Source organism: Trichechus manatus, unplaced genomic scaffold, assembly GCF_000243295.1.
Source record: "Trichechus manatus latirostris isolate Lorelei unplaced genomic scaffold, TriManLat1.0 scaffold00105, whole genome shotgun sequence".
Lineage (NCBI taxonomy): Eukaryota > Metazoa > Chordata > Mammalia > Sirenia > Trichechidae > Trichechus > Trichechus manatus.
This window is the reverse complement of record NW_004444041.1, coordinates 452,736-473,159: the sequence shown is the minus strand read 5'-3', so window position 1 is coordinate 473,159 and position 20,424 is coordinate 452,736. Positions and strand designations below refer to the sequence as shown.

The 20,424-nt window shown below is 36.7% G+C and overlaps 1 protein-coding gene across 13 annotated transcripts in view; it reads right to left on the bottom strand.

Moving 5' to 3' along the window:
- Nucleotides 1-2,256: 2,256 nt before the first annotated feature.
- Nucleotides 2,257-20,424, bottom strand: part of SEC31A (SEC31 homolog A, COPII coat complex component) — a 64,926-nt gene continuing 46,758 nt past the window's right edge. For 7 of the 13 annotated variants that reach the window (XM_023737580.1, XM_023737583.1, XM_023737585.1 and 4 more), the window contains 5 exons: nucleotides 11,951-12,006; nucleotides 10,138-10,401; nucleotides 7,671-7,790; nucleotides 4,244-4,315; nucleotides 2,257-2,852 (listed from right to left, as the gene is read on the bottom strand). In XM_023737580.1, the coding sequence (XP_023593348.1) occupies nucleotides 2,673-2,852; nucleotides 4,244-4,315; nucleotides 7,671-7,790; nucleotides 10,138-10,401; nucleotides 11,951-12,006 (692 nt within the window). In that variant the 3' untranslated portion in view covers nucleotides 2,257-2,672. Of the gene's footprint in view, nucleotides 2,853-4,243; nucleotides 4,316-7,670; nucleotides 7,791-10,137; nucleotides 10,402-11,950; nucleotides 12,007-13,179; nucleotides 13,219-20,424 lie in introns of all 13 variants that reach the window. The other 6 variants (XM_023737579.1, XM_023737578.1, XM_023737581.1 and 3 more) reach the window with 1 other exon arrangement.

Here is a 20,424-nt window from a genome sequence, read left to right as displayed (position 1 = left end):
CTAAATCTGGTTCAGGAGACAAGTTGTTAGGAAAGTGTTAAAAAGTCACCGCACTTCCCTTTATCTGTCAGGGAGTTGTTAGATAATCAGGATACATCTGGTTGCCAGGAATTAATTCCACTGCATCTTCCTGTGCTCCAGGATATATGGGAATTTTCTCAATCCAAAGGTATATACAGGTTCATTGAACTCTCAACAGTCAGATATAGTTTCCATCAAATTTTTCCTGTCCCCATACTACTCAAATGAACAGCTACCTCTACCAGCTATATACCATTACACATGATTTTCAAACAAGGGCATAGAGGTATATCCATCCCACCCCAACCCAGAAGGTGGTATAAGGAAGAAAGGAGAGGAACATATCCCCAGCCAACACCCTGGCCCCACCATCAGCTTCCATGACACCCTTCCCTTGTTTTAAAATTAAGTAGGTTAAAAATAAATAAAGGCTGAAAACATAAGAAAAACTGAGCAGACCTGAGACTCAGAAAGAATGACTGGCCACTATGTATGAAGTAATGGCAAGGGCAGAAAATACAGCTATAACTTGCTAAAACTAAACAAATACCTGTTATCATCCACTAGATCTTCATATAAAGGTAGCCTTATACACAAGATCCTGAATTTTGCAGGCATGTACTGTATAAGGTTTTCCAAGTTGAAAACATTAAAAACAGATGAATTTACAATACCAAGTTCTAATTTTTTCTGTTTTACAAACAGAAAACTTTTTGAAAGTGGCTTTATTTTTCTTCAGAGAAACAAACTACTCTCCTTCCATAAACATTCTCCTATTATCTTCATACTTCAGAAACAATGTTTTAGAATCAGCTCATCTTACCTGATTTATATGAAACTTCTCCAAGGTTATAAGCAACATGGAGAAACGGCTCCACGATGCAATTATATTGAAAAAGGAGAGATAACAGCTGCTCAGATGTCAGTAGCAACAGGGTTCCATTGCCACCTAATCTTGTTTCTTATCTTTTGGGAATTTGTTTCTTTGTAAACAATGCCAGTGATGCCATTGCCATGTCAAGGTAAACATGCAGCCATAACAGAAATCCTAACTATAAGGGCAATCAATGAAAAAAATTACTAGAGGCCATTTGGCTGTTCAGACAGGGCCACAGGCTGACAACACAGTCCAACGTCAGGTCCAAAAGGGCAGCTGTCATTTCAGTGAGTAGTGGAACTCACACTACCAAACTCCCAGGAGACTAATGAGCAAGGTGCCAATATATCAGTTTATAAATCTAGACATTCCATTCCTTAAGACTCTAATATGCTATCAAGTACCTTTTTCAGTTTTAAAAAACTATTCTGAGCTTTAAAATTGAGTAGGCTAATTTTTAAAAAGAGGAGCCATGGTGGCACAAAAGTTAAACACTCTTGGCTGCTAACCAAAGGTTGGTGGCTCAAACCCACCCAGTCACTCTGTGGGAGAAAAGACCTGGTAATCTGCTCCTGCAAAGATTACAGCCTCAAAAACCCTATGGGGAAGTTCTACTCTGTCACATGGGGTCGCTATGAGTTGGAATTGAAGCACTCAACAGTTTTCAAAAAGGAGGTTTTTATTTCATGAATAGAGAACCTCAGCAAAGGGAATTGGGCTGTTTTTGCAAACTCTCTCACTTAGGTTGTAGAAGAGCCTGATGAACTACTCTTACTCCTCAAAATAGAGTATCTATCTATATAGTGGTCACAGTGCTTGTTTTTAGGTTTTCCAACCCTCTTATTGATTGCATAAATAATGAAAAATGATTAGTGTATAATTCTCCTCTCTCAAGATTCTATGGGACCACTAACTTTTGTTTATCACACTGTTCTTAAAACAGATTATAATAAAATCTCTTGACAGAAAAACCAGTTGAAAAATGTCTGGCTTTCATACAGGAGGTTGACTTCAATTAAAGTTTTCTTTCTGAACTTAAACCTCAGAGCTATAGGTAATTTTTAAAAAATGGGTGAATGAATCTTTAACTATAAAATGGAGACAATTCAATCTTAAAACTCAGAATACTGAAAACATTAATAGACAAAAATTCAATGTATTCTACAGAATGAAAATGCTCAGTCTTTTCCTACAGATATTTAAAGCTAGTGGCCCCATTTTCATTAATTTTTGTTAGAATCTATGAACAGCATCTAGATTTGATCAGGACCAGAGTGAAACTTAAAACACAAAAAATAGGAATTAAACTAAACTGTGAGCAGCTGTTAAAAAAAAAAAAAGACTACATACACGTAAAGTAGGATTACACGCTTTAATCTGACTGACATGGAGGGAGGTGGGAGGACATGAGAGAAATTTAGTTTTAGTTCTTCTTTATGCATAACCAGATGCTCTTTCCAAAAAGTATACTAGCTTTTAAAAACTACGTTTTATCATACTTCAGGAAACCATACTATGTATAATCCAGGAAATGTACTATTTGCAGAATAGGAAAATTATCATGAGCAACAGAAGATTAAAACAAAACAAAACAAAAGCACCAGGGTCTTGGGCAGTTCTCAGGTGAGTATATCTGCAGAAATAGTATAAATGCTCTTGACTGGCTGCTATGGAAACACGCTAGTGAGGATTGATACCTGGTCCATATCTTATCATTTTTTTAAACATGTTTCTTTGGAAAACGGCAATATTGGCAGGGAGTGAAGCTATCCTTTTAGACACCCAGCTTATTAGCCTGGGTGAGAACAACTTTGAGAACTGGCATGAAAGCAGAGGTCTCACTGAAGTTGCTGGTGCTGACTATGTGGGTATGGATGGTTAATCCTTCTGCATAGTTTCGCGTTTCAATGCTCCTTGCAATGTTGTGTAAACCATTGATGATTGTTGGTGACAGCTGAAATAAAGGTAGAACCAAGAGAAAGAATTAAATTAAGGGAGAATTTCCCATAAGACCTTCTACAAACATTAAACCCAGATATCCAAAAGAGGCTTGGAATAAACATTATAAAAAATGTGTAAAGCATTTAGTGCTTCTAGAAATAGTTTCTAGGACCAAGCACCATTTAAGTTATAAAACAGACCATGACAAAATAATTTATGTACGGAAATTATTTATAAACTATATATATATATAATTCAGGTATTTTCCTACTTTAAAGGAAGCCAGATTTCCTCACCACGAGCTGACAAACTAACATTTCTCTCCACTTAAAAGCTTTAATTCTTCGATTATTTTAGATATAGCCTTGTATCTTTTAAATTTTTCCTTATGCACATGAAGGACGTTAAAGACTCTTAATCATATCTTCAAGGGCGGGCCCAATTTATTCTAAAGTTTTGTTTACAATACAGATTTCTAAACTTCTGGTCCACTTCCATTTAGTAGGGCAACGGGCCTCATCAGGTACTCAACTCACCAATTCTTAATTGCTTTTTATAATTCTCACTGTCAACTCTCAAAACCTGTAGTTTTTTTTTCCATGTCATTACTTGGGATATATAGCTATAATTTTAAGAGAGGACTTTATTTTCGATGAGGCCACACCACTTTCACTGTTTATATCAACTTTCATTGGTTTGGTTCTCATGAGATAAATGGTTATCTGCATCTGATAGGACTGTTGTAGGGAATAGGGTAAAGGAGTGCTGAAACACAAAAATATAAAAAGGAGTCCCAGTTCTTTTTTTCTCTCTTATCCCAGTGCTTTCATAAATAAAACAAAACAATTCCAGAAAGAAATGGAGAGGTGGGGAGAAAGAACACACACAGTGCATTCACTCCTTGCTGCTGCTATCTTCACAGTTACAGCACATTAACCTGCTCATCTTGTGACTACATTTGGCTTTGCCTTTGTTTAACAGCTATTCTAGAGAAAAGGAGGAGGAGTTTTAGACTATGAGAAAGATTATAGATTTGGTCTCTGGGAAATGGAGTATGTACCCACTCTCTAATTTCTTGATTCAAGGGACATATAAAACATACAGAAAAAGGTCAATCACCTTAGTGCCAATACAGGCCAGTTTGTATTTGTTGTTATGAGAAGGGTTAAAATTACACACACACACACACACACACACACACAACTCCTATACTCTCCTCCCCAATGAATGAAATTTAACATTTAAAGAGCAAAGCTCATTCTTAAACTGTCATGACAATTATGCCCCTAAGCATACTAACTGAGGGTGCTGATGAGACACTTATTTTAAAGAGTTAGGGGCCACTTGTGTGCTAACAACTAGGAATAGATGATTATCATAAATCCTTAATTTCCCCAAACTTACTGTCTGTTCCCTAAGTTTATCATATAGAAACTCCAAACGTTTGCTGGCATCATCCAGCTTCCTCTTGGTTTGCTGCAAGAGAAGAAAAACAGGTATGTTATATTTGAACATTTTATCCATAAAAACTTGCCCTATCTCATTTTACTAAATCTTACAATAAAGATGTCGAACAGATTCATTTTTTAAAGAAATGGAGGCAACTATGACCAAGAAAGGAGCCCTGGTGTTGCAGTGGTTAAGCAGTCAGCTGCTGACCAAAAGGTCAGCAGTTCGAACCCATCAGCTGCTCCATGCAAGAAAGATGTGGTGGTCTGCTCCCATAAAATTTAACCTTAGAAATCCTATGGGGCAATTTGACTCTGTCCTGGGGTTGCTATGAGTCGAAATCAACTCAATGGCAACAGGTTTTGGATGACCAAGAAACTTATCCAAGGTTATTAGAACAGAGATCCAAAAAAATGCCCAAACCAGTTGTCCCTGAGTTGATTCCGACTCATAGCAACCCCATGTGTGTCAGGGTAGAATTGTGCTCCGTAGAGTTTTTAATGGCTATGATCTTTCTGAAGTAGATCTGCAGGCCTTTCTTCCATGGGGCCTCTGGGTGGATATGAACTGCCAACCTTTAGGCTGGCAGCTAAGAGATTAACCATTTACTCCACCCAAGGACTCAACAGAGATCAGAACTCTTATTAAACGGGGATGAGATGTTGCTTGGATTTCACGTGGACTGCAAACTCACTTGACAAAGTGTGTGTGTATGCAACTGCACTATATCCATCTAGAGGAAGGGCCATCTAGAGGTAGCAATGGGTCAGTGTACTACAGAAAAGAAGGTCTAAGTACAGTTATTGTAGATTATGCTAGAGGGAAACATCTCGGTGAACTGGAATCTTGTTTTAACCCTTCAAAAATACTATTTATACACTTAATCACATTTGGTATGTTTAATCCTGCCTCTTTCTGACCCTTTAAAGCACCAAGGAAAAAAGAAAATTATCTTCTAGCTACTTATGATAACTAGGAGGTAAGTAGTAAAATGAGTTCTTAAATTCAGGATTTTTTCCCTTATCTATTACTATAACCATACAAAGAAAATAAACTGAACTCATTGCCGTTGCATATATAGCGATAGTGAGCAGAAACTATTCCAAAACTAGAATGTAAGATTTTAGAATTACAATATAATTAACTTAATGTTAATGTCTATTACACAACAGACTTAGGAGTGACACCATTTTTTCAATGTTCCTTGAGTGCCAACTATGTCCCAGGTGCTGGGTACACAGTCTGCGTGTCAGGGAGCTCACATTCTAGTGGGTGGGGAAAAGATTCTAAATAAATAAGTAAAATATATGTCAGATGGTGATAAATGCTGTGAAGAAAAGTTGACCGAGTAACGGTAAAGGGGCTAGAAGTATTGGGGGTGGGTGTTACTTTACAGAGATGAAAAAAGCCTGACAGCTAAAGTGACATTTTAGCAGAGACCTGGAATGAGTGAGGAAGTGAGAAATGCAGGTATGTGGGGGAAAGGTTGAAGAATGCAGGAGGAAAAGAAAATATAAAGTCCCTGATGCCAAACATCTCTTGGTGTTTGAGAAAGGAAGGTCAGTGTGTCTAAAGAGGAGAGAAAAAGAGACATGGCCATCAAGGAATAACATTACAAGACACTACGTTGTGCTACAGAATTACTTTGTACTGTTTGGACATAAATAAAAATAAAGCCCTGGTATAAAAATTATTCCAACTATTGATTAAAATGGACTTTTGTGTAGGGTAACTCTTATAATCCATGCTCAATGTTAATCCCATCTAGCCACCAGCAGGAGCCCTACCTCAAGGGGTTGGGACAACTGGATAGGATATTAGAACTTCTCCCTCAACTAGTTATAGAGATTACATGAACAGTTTGGTTTGTCTGGTTTCCTTCTTTCCCAGGGCTCCTGGGTACCCAGAATTCCTTAAGGGAAGATGGTATGGTGACCTGTTGTTGTTAGTTGCCCTCAAGTCAATTTCAACTTACAGTGACCACATGTGAAAAAGCAGAAGTGCCCCATAGGGTTTTCTAGGCTGTAATCTTTACAGAAGCAGATGGCCATGTCTTTCATCTGCAGAGCCTGTAGGCGGGCTAGAAACGCCAACCTTTTGGTTAGCAGCTGAGCACATAACCATTTGTGCCACCAGGGCTCCTAGAGGAGGTTAAACTCAACAAAAAGTTATGAGCTAGGCCGTGCACTATGTGTCCTCCCAACTTCTCTATACTGACTCATACCTGAAGAAAGAATGAAGTTTTGCCACATTCTTATCAGGACTCCTCTATTTTTGAATGACTGTGGCCTGTCTGGAGCCCTGGTGGCGCAGTGGTTAAGAGCTTGGCTGCTAACCAAAAGGCCAGGAGTTCGAATCCACCAGTCGCTCCTCGGAAACCCTATGGGGCAGTTCTACTGTGTCTTATAGGGTTGCTATAAGTCGGAATCAACTCAATGGCAATGGGTTGTTTTTTTTTTTTTTAATGGCCTGTCTCTTTAGGGTATGCATAGGGGATAGTGTAAATCTAGTTATCAGCTTCATATGCTCCTTTGATTTCCGGTGTGGCCTTTCCATTACTCCCAGAATGCCAGATGCTAAGGTTTATGTTAACCCTTCTCTGCCTCCATTTTCCTGACACTTGAAGTGTAGGGAATTGCTCTCCACAAGACCAGCAGAAGGCTGCACATAGGAATCCTCAATACTTGATGAAACAACAAATTCCAGAAGCTGTTTTTTAAGCAGACAAGTGGCCAGTGTCTAAATAAACATATTCAGTGTTTGTTGGCAGAAACTGAAATTTCATCCAAAACAAGACTGGCTTTGTGGAAATTTTGCTGTTGCTGACACGCAGGCATCCTTACCAAGGAAAATAAGTTACTTTAACTATATGTCCAACATCTAAAACACTTAACTATTTTTAAGATATTTGCAAAGTTATGTTAGCTTAGGGGGAAAAAAAAAATCTGAGTTTCTTGTCTACCACTGTTATGCTCTGTTTGTGTCTAACATGACGGATATTGATGAGAGGCAATACAGTACAGTGGTTAAGAGTATGGATTCTAGAGCCAGACTGTCTGGGTTCAAATTCTAGTTCTGACCTTGAGTGTTACTTAACTGTTCTTTGCCTTAACTTCCTCATTTGTAAAATAAAGATGACAAATCCATCTCCTATAGGGTTGCTGTGAAGATTAAATCAACTTATATATAAAAATCAATTTATTTTTATATATTTATACATATATGCATATATGTGTACATTTGTATATGTAAAACAAACTGTAAGTGCTAGCTTTATTACCTTTGTAGAAATTTTTTAGAAATATATCTTGTAGGACTTCAAGCAATAACTACAGAAACGCTCCATATTTTAGCTATGCAAAATGAGAGAAAAAATACATACAGGATCTGTGGCTGAAGAGAGGCAGCGCTGAATGAGATCCTCAAATGTGGTCTTTAGAATGAGGTGCTCATTTGGAATGGGTTTCTTGGTAATTTTCTCTGTTGGCAAAGACTGTACATGCTGGAAGAAATAATGGTATCATAAAATGATCAGAAATGACCAGAAGCTACCTCTACATAAAGCTTTATGTGATAAACAGAAACCAACCACCTTGTACATAGGCTATTCAAAATCAAATGAAATTTTAATATGTAAAATCACTTGGGTTAAGTAAAAATGAGAACCAGAAATCCAGTAGAAGGTACTTCTCCTATAGCTTGAATTTTCATGAACAGGATAGAATATAAGTAATTGATTAATTAGGGAACACATATTGACAATTAATGTATATAACTGCTGGGAAGTAAATCCGTGCCCGCAAGAAATAAAAAGAACAAGGCACTGGAACACACAGCTGGCTGGTTAGAGTGGCTGCTTGCTCTGCTTGTTGGCTCATTTTTGTTTATGTTGGCATTTTTCTATTCTTTGGTTTACTCTTGGAGGTTGTTAACTGGTCTATTATCAAAACGGCAAGATTAAGCCAAAGGTTAAGACAGAAGAGATCATGATGTTGCTGAGCGTATAGATAGAAGAAAAACAAAGAAGCAACATATAAGTTCTGATTTATTTGTTTATTCATTTGTTAGTTTGTTTGCTCATTCATTCAAAAAATATTGGGCATTAATTATGTGCCAGGCACTGGGTTGGACACTGGATAGGTAATGATAAGCTGACATAAAAGTGATCTCAGCCTTCAAGAAGTTTACAGGCTAATGGAAGACACAGAAAGTAAATGATGTCATAAATGTATACAAAATAGCAAGTGTGATAAGTTAACACTTAGTGGAACCAGAAGACAATTTAACTAGACTTGACGGCAGGACGGGGAAGCTTTCTTGAGGAAATTGTTTCTGAAGGATAAGTAGAAGTTAACCAGTTAAGTGCAGAATGAAAAGCATTCATGACAGAAGAGCATATATAAAAGAAGGATCACAATACAAGGGAATAAGAGGATGCCAGTATGTCTGGAGCAGAGAGAAAGCAAGGAAGACTATGGTCTGAGGCCTTCCAGACAATGTTAAGTATTTTGGTCTTTATCTTGAAAACAATGGGAAGCTGTAATGTTTTTAGCAAAGAGGAGACAAGAACACATTGAAGATGGATCAAAGTAGATACTGGCAGACCAATTAAGAGTCTGATGCACAGTGTAGAAATGTAGAGAAGGAAGTACTGAAGAGTTATTTTACAGTAGTATCAACAATATTTGGTGACAGATTTGAAATAGGAATTAAAAGATGATTCCCAAGTTTTTGGCTGGATGAAACAGAAAGGATTATGGTGCCATTCACTGAAACAGGAAACACTGAAAGATGACTAGGCTTGGGAGAAGAATATGATTTAGGTTTTGGACATGTTGAGTCTGAGGTGCCTCAGACACATCAAGTAGGCATGCAACTGGATATATGGTCTGACTGAAGACAAACATCTATGCAGCTCTGCCTTTCGAAGGTAACTGAGGTTCTGGTTCTATGAGTACACCACCAGCACCAGGTCTCAACAAAGGTGAGTGGCTGGCTACCTTCCCAAAATAACTTGACTTATAATCATAAAAATAAATAAACAATACATTCTTTACTATTCACAACCTTGCAGAAAAAGCAAGTCTTCCCACCTCCATCAAAATACCTGTTTTATAAGGCAACTTTTAATACTGAGAAGTTCATTATGCATAACTATCTCTTTTTAGCAAAGTATTCTCTTGTGACAGAGATACAATGTTTACAAATTTGACTTCAAGGAGTCAAAGAGAGTAGAGCTAGTTTCTACTTGGGTAAGAGTTTGTTTCATCCTCTTAGGATAACCTTGACCCAAGTTTAGTTATCATGAAAAGATGAATATATTTATCTTTGTCTAAGTCAGTTATATGAAAAAGTGTTAGATTTTTCATCTTCTAGGACCTTGCCAAAGAGCCATTTGTATGTCAAAAGCCAGTAAAAATTTTTATCTCCATCCAAAGATAAGGCTGTATGATTTGCTCTTACTTATATACATGGTAAGATATAACTCATCACATTTTTATTTTACATGTTGGAAACAGCTTCTGCTTAGCAACTCAGCATGCAGAGGTGATTTAACTGATCTTAAATTGTGCCTAGTGATTAAGTCAAATGAAATATTCCATATGCCAAGTTATAGTAAACATACACAATGCAAATATACACTTTTCTACAGAGTTTGTATGTGGCCTTATAATTGAAAAGACAATATATAAATGGTCTATCTTTTAAAAAGGGTTGCCATTTTTTATTTAGTTGAAAGCAAATTTAGATATATATAATCATAAAAGATAAATACATTATTTTTTAAAATTAATACATTAAAGGAATAGAGCCATCTCCCCATTCTACTTCCACAGATTTACTGTTACCTGGATGGTATTTCCAATAGGAGCCCCTGGGGCGCCTTCGATATTGGGCTTTGAAAATGATGGTGGTATGCCTGGTTGACCAAGGGGTTGCTGTATGCCATGGAAGGGCTGGCCACCTGAAAGATGTGGCCGTGAGAATGAAGCTTGGTTTGACAGTGGTACTGGAGCTGAAGGTTGTTGCTGCAGCATCTGTGACTGGGGGTCACCCAAAGGGTTCATGATTGGTGATGTGATGGGAACAGGAGGCATAAAGTTTTCAGGCATCTTTTAAAAGATGGAAATAAAAAACATCAAGAGTAAGAAAAAAAAGGATAGCAGCATTTCCTTAGCTTTAAATAAGGGAGTTAGACTATATCCATGGTTAAATTATTATTTAATAGTAGTAAAACCCATTTTTCAAATGAAATTTTATAAAGAATTCTAGAAAAAAACATACAAAAGTAGAGCTAATCTGGTTAAGGGGTCTGGGGGGTGGGGTAGGAAGTTCAAACCCAGACTTCTGTCTCACCTTCCCCTCTCATACTTTTCCTTATAATGGGGAGCCAAAACTGTGGTGTTTTTGAAAAGGGATGTCAAAATCTGGAGAATTCTATCCAGCAATACCAGAATATGGAGTATCAATCTTGTCAATTCAATCACACTAAAAGTAGATCAAATTTCTGTGTTGCTAACCTAAATTTGGGGCAACTAGGAGTTAAACAACCAAACAAACAAATGTAGAAAATGGCTTGGGAAGAAAGAAGAATCTTATTTTATGCTCTTACAGCTCTCAACAGTTCTTGACATCTAAATAATGATCAGCTGTAATGCTATTTCTTCATTCATATTATACAACCAATCTTCATTATTTGTGGATTCTGTATTTGTGAACTTGCCTATTCACTAAGATTTGTTTGTAACCCCAACATCAATACCCACGGCAGTTTTGTGATCATCGTGAGCATACAGAGTGGCAAAAAATGTGAGGTGCCTGATGCACATGTTCCCAGCTGAGGTCAAACAAGGTGACACGTTGTCTTCTTGTGTAGCTCTCATGCTGTAAACAAGTGATCTTTTCACAGTCTACTCAGTGTCACATTTTTCACATTTCTGTTGGTGATTTTGCTGTTTAAAATGGCCCCTAAGAGTAGTGCTGAAATGCTGTCTAGTGTTCTCAAGCACAAGAAGGCTGTGATGTGACTCATGGAGAAAATATGTGTGTCAGATAAGGTTTGTTCAGGCATAAGTTATACTGCTGTTGGTCTGGAGTTCAATGTTAATGAATCAACAGTATATCTCAGATTAGGTGTCTTTAAATAGAAACATACATAAAACAAGGTCATGTATTGATCAGTTGATGAAAATGTGATCAGCAACAATGGTTCAGTACTTGCTAATTCAGCGTTGGCAGCAATTTTATAGAACCCAACTACCAGGAATAATGAGACTTTACTGTATGTGATAAATAGTCCAAAATATAATTACCAAATTCATGAATAAAACTGAAACCCAAAGACCAAGGTAATTCCTAAAAAAAAAAAAAAACCCACATCATTTGAAAAGCCTGAAACTGTGTTTCATACTTTTTTGAAAGACGCCTATTGGGAATTCACATCTTGCCTCCTAAAAGGGCTTTCTTTCATACTGCCATCATCAGACTGAGGCTTTTCTACTTTCTTTCTTTCCTATTAGGTTAGAAGATGTGTGTTGAAATACACTAGTCAGTAGCTTTGCCTTTAATAGGACCAGTGAAATTTGGTGTGCTTCAAGGGGCTACATGATTAACAGCATCTGTAGGTAATTAGACGGACAGGCATAAATCTTTTTCTAGTACCTTCTTCTTGGGTACTCTGTTCAAAGCTGGAGGATCATTCCACCCATTCTGAGGACCTACAACAGATAAAAGAAGGCATTTTCCTTTAGAATCCTGAAATGAAGAAAATGAAATTGTATCCATCATATAATACCTTCAAATTCTGCCTTGAACCTGAAATAACTGTCACAAAAGGTTTTACCAGCTGAGCATGGGGATGTCTATGTAGTCTTGGATTCTCAAACTCATTACTTCTAACAGTCACAGGCCTTGGCTTAGGAGACAAAGCATCTTGACATTATTTCCATTTAAAGTGAAAAAGCTGTACTAAATTTATGCATACAGAAGTCTTTATACTGGTATATAACCTTCAAAGATCAGTTTACATTCTCACCTAATAAAGAAAAATGAAATCACTTGAGTTTGCTAAAAAAGACTTCTAATATATTCAACATACAAAAGAATCCAAAGCATCAATCTCCTATTTCTGAAGAGAGCAATTCAGTATAATCATTCATAAATGATAAACATGGTTTAAAAAAAAAAAAACAAAACTAAAAAACAAGAACAAAACAACCCTCAAACCCACTGCTGTTGAGTCGATTTTGACTCCTGGCAACCCCATGTGTTTTCAGAGTAGAATTGCGCTCCATAGGGTTTTCAATGGCTGTAATCATATGGAAGCAGACTGCCAGACCTTTCCTCCCTGGTGGTGCTGGGTGGATTCTAACTGCTAACCTTTCGGTTATGAGCCAAGAGCTAACCATTTGCACCACCCAGGGACCTAAACATGGTAGAAATACTGTTTAAAAAAAGGCAAAAACAAACAGAGCTTAACTGCATGACACCAATAATTTTTATCATCTTTGCTTTGGGAATTACTCATAAAATAGACAAGCATTCAAATACCTGTGCTAAGATTTTTTTAAAGCCACATGGGATAAAAAAAAAAAAAAAAGTCCAAGCTTGCAACAAATATAAAATTAAACTTCAGTCAACTTCAGTAAGTTTCCTCTCTTTAAAACAAAACTGTCATCTTAAAGTGCAAAATATAAAGCTATCTGTACTATTATGTAAATTCAATCAGTTCTAAAATTTGATTCAATTAAGAAGCCCAAGGTAAAATGATACTGATCAGATTTAGGATATCAATTAGCTTTGAAGTTCGCATGCATTATTGTGAATGTCCATTCATTAATTATATTCAATGATTCAAAGATTTCTAAAGGCATATTTTATAACCAATTCACCTTCCAACATAGGTGCCTGGTCTTGGATAGGCTGATTTTCTGTAGACAAAACGTAAATGTCACTTAAATAATATTACCCCCAAAGACATTCTAAACTCTTATTTTATAATAATTTCTTCTCCCTTCCTCAACCCACAGAAAGAGCAAACTAATTTTGTAAGTGAATAAAACTTACTTTTTAACCAAGTCATGTGAAATGCCTTCTTTCTAATTAAGAAAGTAATCAGTTTTGGGGTATAGTGAACTCATTTAAGTTGTGTCAGATCCAATTAACTCGTAAACATTATTTTCTTTTCTTCATTTTATCCCTTCTTATTTAGAACAACAGTATTTCCCTAATTGTTTGCATAGATTACTTTTTAACTATTTGACCAATGAAGCCCAATAATATCACTGAGGGAACAGCACTTCCTATCATGCTATATACATTCTGGTATTATTTAATGTTGTGAATCCAAGTCACTTGGAGATCTTGTTAAAATGCAGATTCTAATCAGTAGGTTCTGGGATAGGACCTGAGATTCTGTATTTCCAGGCTATCTCCCAGGTGATGCTAATGCTGCTGGTCCAAAAATCTCATTAGGTAGTAGGGATTTAAAGAGAAATGGAGGAATTATTCTACACTGTCTTACAGACTTCTGCACTGCATTTGTTAAAGATAAAAATGTTAGACAATCTTAACAGAGTGGTGCTACTTTTCACTGCTACATTTGGGAAGTTCCAATGGCCTGCATTCTGTAGAAACTATGATTTCTAGGGTCACATCATGAATAAGTATAAATCAGAACAGGCCCAGTAAATATGTAACCATATCATATGGTCCTTTCTGTAAATATATGGATTTGCAGAGGGATTAAACACAAGTTCCCCTGGAAAATCCTACTTCTCTTCAGTGAACTGAAGTTTCTGGCAGTGGAGGAGAGGAAAGAAAGCTGCAAAAATGGGCTCAAACTGTTATGGATTGAACTGTGTCCTGAAAAAATATGTGTTATAAATCCTAACCCTTATATCTGTGGTTATAATCCCATTTAGCAATGGGTTTTATTATGTTAATGAGGCAGTATTAGTGTAGGGTGTGTTTTAAATCAATCTCTTTTGAGATATAAAAGAGCAAATTACACAAGGAAACACAAATGGAGGGAAAGATGGCACATGATCATTAAGGAACCTAGGAATAGAAGCTGAAAAAAGACAAGGATTTTCCCCCAGAGCAGATATAGAGAGCCTTTCGCTAGAGCCAGCAGCCTGAATTCAGACTTTCAGACAAATCTGTCTTGGAAGAAACAGAGACAGAATGCTCCTTAGAAGCAAGGATGGCGAGACTTCATCTCATGTAATTTGGACATGTTATTGGGAGGGCCCAGTCCCTGGAGAAGGACATCATCCGTGGTAAAGTAGAGGGCCAGCAAAACAGAGGAAGACCTTCAATGAGATGGACTGACGTAGTGGCTGCAAAAATGGGCTCAAACATAACAACGATTGTGAGGATGGTGCAGGACTGGGCAGTGTTTCGTTCTGTTGCACATAGGGTCAGTATGAGTCAGAACGAACTCAACGGTACCTAATAACAACAGACTTCTAAACTGTGAGAAAATAAATTTCTGTTTATTAAAGCCACCCACCTGTGGTATTGCTGTTACAGAAGCACTAGATAAGAAACAAACCAATTCCAAGATTGTCAGATATTTAGAGTCAGGCTAGGCTCAGGCTCAAATCAAAAGTGTGCAGTGTAGGTGCATCATATGCACGTATATGAATTTAACTATCTTCAGTTGGAGAAGGAGGAACAAGAGAAAATAGCAATTGAAATAGTGAGTTCAATTCAGTTTGAGTTCTACTCAAGCACATGCCCCAGAGAAATTGTGAGGTGGGAGAGGTAATCTCATAGCATGAACTCTCATTGTGCTCAGTGTGATCATAGTGTTTACCGATAGACATTTTTCATAAAATACAGACCCTAAACACAAGCCAACTTCTTTATTAGGGGCTTAACTGAAGAAAAGAATGATCAAGGATAATTGACTGTAAGTGATTTTCTGTTTTTACCTCAAATGATGCCTTTACAACTTAACTCCCCATGCAAGATATAACTCCATAGCACTAGTTAATACATACCTGGGGAGTCTCGTGTGTGTGCATTAGTAAGAGGATCGGACTGTGTGTTCAGCCCATATTTTACCTGATTTGCAACTACTGATGCACTCACTCTCTAGCATCAGACTTCAAGCTCTGGGAATACCCTGGGCTTGGCCCTTTTTTCAGGGAATAGTTTCAAAAGCATGCCCTCCTCTCTCACCCCATGAGAAGAAAGAGCAGATGAGTGCAGTTTTTTCTCTAACCTCTTGTGGCGTGGCAGTGACTTAAGCCCTGGGCATTAAAGCCTGAGAGAGTATCCTGGTTCAACAAATTATTATCAGCACAAAGAATCTGGGGAGAAATTTCAATGACCCCTTGGTAAAATACACCAAAGTCATATAAATGAAATCAAATTTAAAGTTAGTTCTAAGTCGAACAGGAGAGAAACCTAATGAAATCAGAACCAGACAGATTCTGCACAGGAACATATAGCCAACTAGCTAACTTGAAGAAAGGGGGAAAAGTCTGCTGACTAGAAGGAATAAATGTATAATAAAGTCCTAAATATATGCCTGACTCCTAAACCTCAGACCATGGAATAGATTAGCCATATTTTACTTCAGCCTAGATGATACCTGTTCACATCGCTTTATCAATTCAATGCAGAGTTTTGTCTTCACTCTAATTCTAAATCCTTTCAATGTTTTTGCTTTTATGACTTTAAGTAGGTTATTTGAATATGACATTTTAAAAACACAATTCAATTAACCTCTACATTAGGTAAAGCAAGCTACACAAAGAACATGAATATCTACAGGACGCGGTACCATGGAGGTCCATTACAGATGTGAAAAATGGTACTCTTGGTCAATATTAAAAAACAATCAACATAGCATAGTCTTTAATATTGGATATAATTTTCTCATAAAAGTGTAAAGACGAGATAATCTTTTAGTTAACTCTTTTGAAAAACTATAAAGGGGACAAATGTCTGTCTTACTCTTTTTTAAACATTACATGAGCTTAAAAGCATGGAATAACAGTGCATGGTATAATATTAAGAAAAAAAGCAAGATGTAAAGTTGTGTGTGTGTGTGTACGTGATATCCCCATTCTTTAAAAATGCATACATGTTAACATAGTTTATGAAGAAAATGTTCTACATTCTACTTTGATGAGTAGCGTCTGGGGTCTCACCCCTTTGGGAGGCAAGGGAGAATGAAGAAAACTAAAGATACAAGGGAAAGATTAGTCCAAAAGACTAATGGACCACAATTGCCACGGCCTCCATCAGACTGAGTCCAATACAACTAGATGGTACCCTGCTATCACCACTGACTGCTCTGACAGGGATCACAACAGAGGGTCCTGAACAGAGCTGGAGAAAACTGTAGAACAAAATTCTAACTCACAAAAAAAGACCAGACTTACTGGCCTGATAGAGACTGGAGAAACCCCGAGAGTATGGCCCCCGGACACCCTTTTACCTCAGTAATGAAGTCACTCCTGAGGTTCACCCTTCAGCCAAAGATTAGACAGGGCCATAAAACAAAATGAGAGTAATGGGGCACACTAGCCCAGGAGCAAGGACCGGAAGGCAGGAGGGGACAGGAAAGCTGGTAATAGGAAACCCAAGGTCGAGAAGGGAGAGTGTTGACATGTCATGAGGTTGGTAACCAATGTCCCAAAACAGTATGTATAGTAATTGTTTAATGAGAAGCTAGTCTGTTCTGTAAGTCTTCATCTAAAGTACAATAATAAAAAGAAAGCATGCATGCATGCACACACACATATACATATGAACATATATGTACATATATGGTTCTGATTTAATTCAGTTTCACTCCTACTTAACTTAGAACTCTGAATTTGATTTCATTATGACTTTGGTGTCACTTTACCACGAGGTCATCTGTTTTTTATATATATATATGTATGTGTATGTATATATACATATGTATGTATGTGTATGTATACATACATATGTATATACATATATGTATGTGTCTGTGTGTGAAGAAAATAAATTAAATTAATAGTGGTTATATTTGGGTGGCAGAACTATAGGTAATTTTAATTTTCTTTTTGGGTCTTTCAAATATACTTCCTACACTGAAAATTAATAAAAGGGAGAAATTAATTTTAAAAAGTGAATATGGCATATCACTGAATACTGTAGACCCTTATCCACCTTAGTGTAGACGTTAGCACTCCACAGGATCTTTGGGGAAGGGAGAGGGAACTGCTGGCCTGTCATGCAGGTGTGGAACTACACACCATCCTAACTCTCCAAGTCCACTTCTCACCGGAATTTTCTTAGACACTCTTATAGGAGCATAACGCACTGGCTAAGATACTTTTCAGCTGACTTACAGAAAAATATTAGTGCTGATGGCATGAAGACTGCTGGCTAGAAGATAATCTGAGATGGCAAGATTAGAGCATCCGTATCAACCATATACCACCGCTTTCCCCTCCAGTTCAGCATGTCACATTTAAAAAGGGAAAAGTCACAAATTTACAGAGCACAATTTAAAAAGACATGAACTCTTGAAGTCATTTTACAATGACACAAGATAAAATGGAATTATCCAAAGAAAAGTAAAGAAGCTATCATGCTCTTTTCCTTTATTTGAAAAGTTAAAACCAGGTACTATCATTTGGCTAAGGAATGTTTCTGGAAATTAAAAAAATTTTTTTCAGAACATTGTTTCATGAGATATACAATATTATGCCCCTTCAAGGCTCTTCTATGTGAAGAAGCAGAAGAGAGTACACCTAAATTTACATTTCCATTGTTTAACGAAGTCAATAATGTTCATGCAAAGACAGCTTCATGATAGTGTCATCATTTTATCAGAAAACAAATTTTGAGTAAAATCTGGAATCTGTATATTTGAAAGTGCTTTCCCTTATTAGGAAGCACACAATACACCAGGGACCCCTGATTGGCAGTATCCTTCTTATCCTAGATAGTGAGACAGGGAAAACTTCCTGCTTTCCTGTGCTTCCACCACCACAGCAACACTGCACTAACCTACCTCAGGCTAAGTTCTTGCGCTTGCACTTAAGGCTCCAAAATTAGGCCCAAATACAGATTTTATATTCCAACTTATATTAGGGCTGTGAACTGTTCTAGAAATGTACTGCCCTCTTCTGCCTCCTTTCCACCTCGTCTGTCTGGAATAATTCTGATTACAGACTGAACAGTTACGCAGTAAGAATTTACCGAATGAGTGTTTTGCTGACTGCAACATTAGCTTCTCTGAACCCTGGGCATAAAATTTTGTAGTTTACTAATAGTTAGAGGGCTTGAAAAATCTGTATTGTCTGCCAGGAATTATTCACTGGACAAACGGAATTTCTAAGTCCTGTACAGAATCATCACCTAAAGTATTAAGATACATTAGAACAGAGGTAAATTTTTCAATCATAATTATTTATATCACCTGAGCAAAAGTTTTAGAAAGTCTAAAAATAAAATATAGTAAAGTTGTAACTGTTAATTAAGATATAAGACTGTAAACATGCAAGAGGTAACAGAGCAGCTAGGCTTAGTGCGTGCCAAATACTGAAAAATGTTTGGCTGCTTCATATTAGTCACTGTTTCTCAGCCAGGTTAGAACATTCTGTCACTTTGTGTATAAGCAAAGATTTTTATCTCCTGGCCAACTGCACATAATTTCTATTAATTTTTGCTTAAGGAGAAAAAATAAACATGCAAATATTTAACTGAGATGATGAAGTAATGATTCCTAGAACAGTGCTGCTAGATGATTTTTGTAATTCCATCAAAGACAGCTATTTCTATCATCCACATCAGGACTAGACTACCTCGTATAGAAGAATGAACATGGGCTTTGAGGACTGAGAAACCAGGATTTATATCTCAACTCAGAGACAACTATTACATGCAGTCCTGAGAGCATCACATAACTCTTAGCAGACTCAGTTTCCTCAAATACAAGGTTTTTAAAAAATAATTATTCCTGTATTTCAGGGTTGTGAGGCTTAAAAAAAAATTAAAAAAGGCAAGTGCTAGTATGTTTCTAACATATCACTGCTCAATAAATGTTAATTCCTTTCCCTACCTCCCTGCACCACTTCTTAACTGGAGAATTACTTGAACCCATGTTTCCTCTTTCTCTCAAGAACTCTAATTATTACCCAACTATTCAGAATGAATACGGTCTTCACTCATTTAGATTTAAAAAGATAATCTGCAGAACTCTACAAATGAATTACCATTTCTCTCCAAAATATGAAACTATTAAACTATCTGTAGTATATTATTGAAATTTTATTCATGCAGTAAAGGATGATGCATATAATGTGTATATGTGTGTGAGTATGAGATTTTTAGTACTTTGGACTTTAATACTATATATCAAAGAGAGGAGGAGATATGTGTATAATTCTGGGAACAACTATCCATAAAATTTTAAAAGTACTAACATTTAAAAAATATTTTATATCCGTATCTTTTTTGTCATATTATTAGAAAATAACACTTCTTCCTGATCATATTTTATGATAGGTGCTTTCAGTAATTAAAGCTACTGCTTAGCACATAAAAAAAGGAAAATATATACTGGACTCTCAGGAACAGCAGCAGGTTATCATTTAGCCTGCTTAGTAGTAAGGGCAAAGCAGGTCTCGCCTCATCTTTTGCCCCTCTAGTTCAAAACCATCAGTTATAATCTGAAGGGGGAACTATTTTCAAATGCTAAAAAGCACAGAGCTTCAACTCTGAATGAGGTTTTCTGTAATCACAATTAACATTTTTAAAAAAGTGCTTACGACATAGCGGTTATTGTCCCTAATGCTTTTAATATATTAATGCATTTAATCCTCTTTATGAGCTTATGAGATAGGTACCATTATTCTATGAGGAAACTGAGGCATAAAGAAGTAACTTACTCAAGTCACATAGCTAGGAAGTAGTAGAGATGGGATACAAACCTAGGCAGTCTAATTTTATACTCTTAACCAAGACATTAGTGGTTCTCATCCCTGACTCATTATTCCTTTTATAGCACATATTTTTTTAGGCCCCTTTTACTATACTGAAATAAGAATCAGATAATATAATCTATCCATAAAAAGGTTAAAATAATGCTTTAACTGTAATATATAAGAAATAAAGAATTTATGTAACATATTTCACTA